Below are 7,135 nucleotides of genomic sequence, written 5' to 3' on the forward strand. Positions count from 1 at the left end.
AATGGAACTTAATGTTTGGTGTAAACTAGACTCTAACCGTAGTTCCTTTGGTTCAAGATGATATACTCTCTCTCCTGTCTGGCTCGCCGAACTATATAAGATTTAGCCATCTGAGATAGGTTAACCACTTAAATATCACATGGTTGAGTTCAGAGCTATTTTAATCACTCGAAATTAAGTTCTAATGTAACTTAAGCATGGTCTAAACTAAGATTTAACCCTTTGAGCTGAGTTCTTTCAGCTCAAAATAGGATATTCTCACTCCTGGCTGGCTCGCCAGTCCATTTTAGAGGTACTATGTAACAGTATTGTGGTCAGTATTAATCCAAGACACAGGATTAAATCTAACTTAGCATTTTTCGAACTATTCCAGGAATGTGTGTCATTATCGGCTTCGACCAAAATTAAGAGATCAGTGCATCACTAATTGTATTCATGTTCCATAGCAATGGAATAAAACCAGTTCTTGTTAGTGGACTCAACATTTTGGCCCCTACTGCAAAATATGCTTGAATGGGTGGAGTCACTTGTATTGCATAGGATATAAACCCAAATAGAAGATATTTTTATATCGGTACTTTCTTTTGTACTAACAATTCAGTACATTATAACTTTTTCTGTCTCTCACTAGATATTTCTCTCACTAATGTTTTCTGCCACTCCTGTCCCTGCACAGCAAAATAATCAGCATTGCTTTTTTCTGGATTCAAACCCCGTTTTCCAAAATATAGAGTTTAAGATTTTCTCTGTGAGCAAGTGGTTTTAATTTTTTTTTTTTTTTTTTTTACGTTCGTCTTAGTGTAATAGTTATCACACCACATGACGTTCCTGTCTCGTCTGCACAGTGCAGCATCAAGAGAGGAGGGGAGTCGAACTGCTCGACTGACCTTGTATATCAACCCCAGATTTTTAATCCCTCCCTCATCCCTCTCTCTCTTTCTCTCTCTCTCTCTCCTCCTCTCTCGCTCTCTCTCTCTCTTTCTACGTGCCTTTTCATTTCTCCCTTCTGGAGCATTTTTATGGATGTTTCCCATACCTCGGCCGTGTAACTCATTCTCCTCTTTTTTCCCTTCCCACTACTTCTCCCATCCCTTGTGACCTTATCTGTCCATCCCTCCTTTTCTTTTTCTTCTTCCCTTTCTCCTTATATATTCTTTGATTCTGAACCTTTGTACCACTGTATCCTCCCCCATTCCTTGTGTTATGTTTTCATTCTTCCTTCTATCTTTTCTACATCCGCCTTCTGTCCTTCAAATGCTCCTTGTGTCCTTTCTTTCCTCTATTTTCTTTCCCTCCCCCCTTCTTTCTTTCTCTTTGTCTTGCTAGGAAGAGCAGCTTCCCTCCCTGGGTTCTCCAGACCCCGGTGTGAGTGTTGGCGGAGGAGAAATGAGCGCCGCTCCTGCCTTTGGAGTCTCACCCTCGGACATCTCCTCCGACAACCCGCCCCAGAACGGAGGCCCGCCCCCCAAAGTAGCTTCTCCCACCCACTCCCAACTTCATACACACGTCAGCCGGAACGGAGAGATGCGCGCCAACCAAAAAGCCTCTATGGCAAACGGGACCACAACAACATCAAACATGGGAAGCGGATTAGAAGGAGGGGGAGCAGGTCTCTAACGGCGCTACGCCAATCCGAATGAAGAACGATAACGTCCCTTTCTTCTGCCCTTTTTCAGCATTTTTTTTCTGCATGAGGCACATCTTTATTGGGAGGCGCTCATCCTTACACCATCCACACCAAACTACTAAAGGGCTCTCCAGTGGATGGATCTCATATTTCCTTTTGACTAATGTAAAAAAACAAAACACAACTTTTCCATCGTATACTCCTCTGGAATGACATCGTATGGTGGTGTCCAGTGAACCAAATGTGGGTGATTCTTGTGAATGATCTGAATTCCTGAATTTAGTTTTTTTGTTTTTTAAACAATCAGCTGGGTAACTGACCTCTTGAGTGCTGTGTGAAACAAAAAGACATATAATTCTCTAAAAAAAAAAAAAGTGGGTAAAAGGTCTAAACCTGTTCAGAAAACGCCAGCTTTCAAGGCCTTCTGAAGCAGATACGCTCGTATTGTCATGTCGTCTGGCTTCCTTAGTGCCTTCTCTGCATCCTTCAACAGGGTTTTCAAACAAGCAACAGAATAACAATCTCAACACCATGTTTCCATTTCGCATCTCGCATCTCGCTCGTTCACGTTAAAGTGACTTGGACGATATTGTGATCTGGAACAGGGAAACGTTTTCAGAGTTTTTTCTTTCAAAAGCAGAAGAAGTGGTTTCTTTTTTTTTTTTTAGACTTTAACATCACGCTTAATGAGAAGTGCTCTTGGTCTTCGAAATTTGAAATGAAGGAAGCTGCCTCAGTAGACTTGCTGGACTTGTGCAATGTTTTTCTCTTCTCAATCTCAGAACCTGTGTGTGATCAACTGGTGCTATAGATTAAGAAAAAAAACAGTGATATTTCAGAAATCTGTCTCATAGCACTGCCTCCCATTAATGCCCCGCCCCCTTCACCCCCAACTCCTTGTTGTCCATTTGTCTTGCCATGCTGTTCATTGCTCCTCTGAATGTTCAGTGTTTCATGAATGCAATGTGAGGTGGTCTCTGTCAGGTTGTCTTCATATCAAAATACGACAGTAGGCCAATAACAGAGGAACTGATCATACTGTAAACAATATCTTTTTGCATTTTTTTTGGCTTGCGTTTTACAGTACGTTTATTAATAAGTATTCCCAATGGTGTAGGGTTTGACACAAGGGACTAATAAGTGACAGTGCAATTACGTTTCTTTGTAGACTATAGTTTATTAGGCTTTTTTTTAAAAAGTAGCTCAAACTGTAGTAAACATTTCAGCTATAATTATACAGAGGTGCCAGTACTAACTGTCCTAACTTAATCATAACAAGCATATGGAATAAAACAGAATTTTACAAAAAAAAAAACTAACGTATGTCACTGGACGTAATGGCCAGGGTTTTTTTTTTCAGGTGTGCGCCAAGCAACAGTAAGAAGACAAAAGTCTGGTGAAACTGCTACTTAATAATAATCAGCTACTGAATATTTTTTAACTGACGAGAAACACCACAACCCTGCCTTCTTGGTTTCTATTGGCTCACAAGAACGAGGCTCGTGAAGTCACAGGTCAACTTCCACCTAGATAAAGTCTGTGAAATGAAAGTAACCACTTCCAGAAGCAGCTGCTCCCCTCGTGTGTCCTCTGTCCTTTCTCCTTCAGTGAACTGACTTAATTTGCATTTGTTCTGAATGCTCATTTAGCTAAAAGCTTGTATTTAGCTTGATTTAGCTTGTAGGAGTTTAGCAAAGATTTAGTTAGCAACCGTAAATGTTGGCACCTCTGATTGCAGTGCCCAAACTTTTACCTTGACAAATTTGCACATACAATAGCTCTACCTTATAATCTTATATACTGTATAGAATCATGTCACGTGTCTGCAGATTTTGTTAGATTTCATGTCCATTTTATTCATGTTATCATGATAAACCTGTTATACTGTCATAATCATGACAAGACCTGGCTTATCCAATGCAGCAGGCTTTGAAATGTCTTTTGTAACTAATTTGTTGTAAGCCTATAGGCCTTATAGGACTCATGCTTGTGCTGCGAAGCACTCGACTCGAGTTGGAACTGAGTGTTGATTGTAAAAAAAAAAAAAAAAAAAATAGATGCACTAATATAACAGGCTGAAAGGAGAATATGGGTTCAAAGATGAACTGCACAATAAGAGAAGCATTAATATCTTTAACTGTAACGCTAAAGATTAGCTTTGAGTCTAGAGAAGAGAATGGACTGATTACCTTTTGTTTCCCCAAGAGCCTTTATTTTATGGCTATATTACAAGCAAGTTTTTAAAATTCAGTAATAAAAAAGGCATCTTTAAAGACATGGTTGAAGGAACATGGTCTACAGGGTCTCTGGTCGGTGATATACCTCAGCCACAGGAATAAGAGACTCAGGTAAACATTTTGCTTCATAGCTTAGCGCAGGGTAGTCGGTCCATCTCTTCTCTAAGAAGTAGCAGTGATTTCTTCGCACTTCTGCATCCCTTTTCTCCACTATTTTTCTTTGTATCCCGTCTCTCTCCCACCAGCCAATCGCACAGCTTTGTGGAGGACAATCTGGAATCTAATTGGACGTCTCAGCTAGGACCGTCCTCGGGATGGCGTGGCTTTAACGCCAGGGCGCTGTCTCGCGACTCGCTCGCTTGACAGAGAGGAAACTGAGGCTCTGAAAATTAGAGCCCCAGATGACCCAAAGAGAACATAGGTACCCTTCGTCTCCTGCTCTTTCTCTGACTGTGTAGGACGTTAACTTTCAGCTTTCACAACAAACCACGAACGATGTCTCAGTGAGGCTTTGGATGTGCATGCGGGAAAGGTGTCGAGGATGATCTCTGTCTCTTGTTCAAACGTTTGAGCAATGCTTTACAAATTTACACAAAGAACTCTGTGACCATCTCATCCAGAGGGAAGGAGACGTTTCCATGGGTGTTTCAAAAGGTGCTGTTCTTCTAAGACATGACATCTACAGATTCATTCTGCTTATTATGGCTCTCTGCGTTTTCGAGTCTCTTCATTCGAGGTATTTAAATATGCATAAAAATATATAACGGTGAAACGAACCACTTGTGAGGCGCGCATGGAGAATGGAAATGCCCGATTTTTTTTTTTTCAATGTAATCATGCCACACTATCACACGTGCTTCAGTTAGACTTTGATGAGAAGAAAATAACTGTTTGAGAAGCAAGTTTCTTTGGCTTTTGTCATTTTTAACCTGCTCCCCCTACTTCGACTCTTCCCACGTCGCAGTGATCTGCCTCTGAAACGAAGCAGACGGAGTTATTTTTTTGAATTACAAACTATCCGATCCTGAAATCCCGGATGAGGAAATGTTGCCTCTTGTTTATCCGCATGGCAGTCGAGAGTTCACTGGATTGGAGATAACATTAACTTTAACTTCTGGACTTCATGGCTGAGCAGCCTGGACATTTTTCATTTTTTTTCTTCCTTTATTTATTTTTTTTAAACAATTGCAGGTATGTATTGCAGTTGAAATAATGTTGTGTAGTGGGTGAATGTGTGTATATACAGTGTGTGTACAGTGTTTGTGTATATACTGATGTATGGGTATATATTATATGGACATGTACATATGATTTGTTTATATATGCATTGTACAGAATGTATTTTGTCCGAGAGGAGGAAACTTTTCTCTTTTTCTTTTTCTTTTTTTTTTTTTTTTTGAGACGAAGTGGCAATTTCGAGGCAGGTGTCTTTGGAAGCACTTTTTTGCACAGACTTAACATACGGAGTCTGAGACGTATGATGCATCACCATTACGCTGCCACACACCTCGAGCTTGCACCCATTTTCTCATTGACTGGGGCATTTTGTAATAGTTTCTAGGTGACAAAGCAATGTTTGTATATATCTATATATTATCTATATACGGAATATAACAATATTTCTGATTAATTTTCATCTTCATGGCTGTTGATTCTTACAGCTGGGTGTTTTCAGTGCTCCAGTGTGTGTGTGTGTGTGTGTGTGTGTGTGTGTAGGCTCGCCTTGAGCTGCAGATGAATCCGTTTATAAGGTCAACCCCTCGAGATATTTACTGTCCCAATTTATTCTATTGACCTTTTGTACACCTAACACTTTTTCCCCCTTCCCTGCTTTTCTTGTTTTCTTTTTAAAATAATTTATTTTATCTTTAATCCCTGGAAATAGATGGAGTTCCCATGATGTGCCTCCTTCTGCTAAATCTTCATTTGACCTTTGTCAGCCATAAGAAAATCATATCCATTCTCCTTGACAAGCCATAAGCCCCACCCCAAAAAATTATCTTTTATGAAAAGGGCAGACATTTGGGGATTTAATTCTCTTCTTCTTTTTTTGTATATATATATAAATATATATATATTAATGGAAAGAGTGATCAATTTGGAGTGTTGCTAATGTTTATGGATTTGTTATGAATGTTGATATTCTGGTTATTGAATTGTAATTATTATTATTATTATTATTATTATTATTATTATTAATGTAATAATGATTGGGATTGCTATTCTCATCCTTTAGTTTATTCAATGCTGTTGAAAATAATGCGTTCATTTCCATTATTATTATTCTTTTTTTTTTTTTTTTTTGGACTAAGCAGGTATTTATATTTCGGGGTGGGTGAATCATAGAGATGAGATTAATAAGACGAATAAAAATAAATTCTTATCATAACATAATGTGAAGGTGTCTATATTGCCTTCTATCTATCTATCTATCTATCTATCTATCTATCTATCTCTCTGTCTATCTGTCTGTCTATTACATGAGCATGAAAATGTTCACACAAAGTACGTCTCGGCACATTTGCTGTCAAACATCCAGCGAGTGATGAAATTACACCTCAGTGCAACAGTGTTTGGACACATGAAAAAAATGATGAAAAAATATGAAAATGTTATGACAGGAATAATCATGTAGATTCTGTTGAAAACAACTTCTCTCGCATCTGCCACAAAAGCCACATCACTCAGTATTCTATTAAATGGGATTAAAATGGTGTCTAGATTTTGATAGAGTGTAGTAATATTATTAATAATACTTTCAATAATACTATTAGTAATGTGGTTTCTTTTTTATTTGATTATGCTGGACTCCCGCCCTCTCGCTCTGTCTCTCCCCTGATTGGCTGCCAGCTTTAGCCTGTCACTGGAACTTCTTTTGTGCCTAAAGTTGAGGTGTGATGACATTTGACGTATCCGAGTTGCCATATGAGGGATGCGTACACATTTCACACCAAATTCCAATTACAGGATTGACGGAGTGACTAGGAACAGCTCAGGAATATCTGATTATACAGGATTTCTCCCATGAGTCAATTTTCATGTTTTTTTTTAAATTAAAAAAATAATAATCGTGCACCCTGTATCTTAAATTAAGTACAATTTTAGCACAGTATTCTTTCTGTACTTTTTTTTAACTACTACTTATCTGACATTTAGACATCTCCATAGTCTTAGAGGTCAAAAAAAAAAACAAAGAAAATTAAAATTCACTCATGTTCCTTCATTATTACACATCATTTATATTATTCCTCTACCCTCTTTGTATCCTCTG

At 38.6% G+C, this 7,135-nt stretch overlaps 1 protein-coding gene across 7 annotated transcripts in view; it reads left to right on the top strand.

Moving 5' to 3' along the window:
• The window catches only part of syngap1b (synaptic Ras GTPase activating protein 1b), a 103,461-nt gene extending 97,237 nt beyond the window's left edge, over positions 1 to 6,224 (top strand). For 4 of the 7 annotated variants that reach the window (XM_053228017.1, XM_053228019.1, XM_026924182.3 and 1 more), the window contains one exon: positions 1,327 to 6,224. In XM_053228017.1, coding sequence (XP_053083992.1) covers positions 1,327 to 1,617 — 291 coding nt within the window. In that variant the 3' untranslated portion in view covers positions 1,618 to 6,224. The remainder of the gene's footprint in view (positions 1 to 1,326) is intronic. The other 3 variants (XM_053228020.1, XM_053228022.1, XM_053228021.1) reach the window with 2 other exon arrangements.
• Positions 6,225 to 7,135: the final 911 nt, after the last annotated feature.

Source organism: Pangasianodon hypophthalmus, chromosome 22, assembly GCF_027358585.1.
Source record: "Pangasianodon hypophthalmus isolate fPanHyp1 chromosome 22, fPanHyp1.pri, whole genome shotgun sequence".
Lineage (NCBI taxonomy): Eukaryota > Metazoa > Chordata > Actinopteri > Siluriformes > Pangasiidae > Pangasianodon > Pangasianodon hypophthalmus.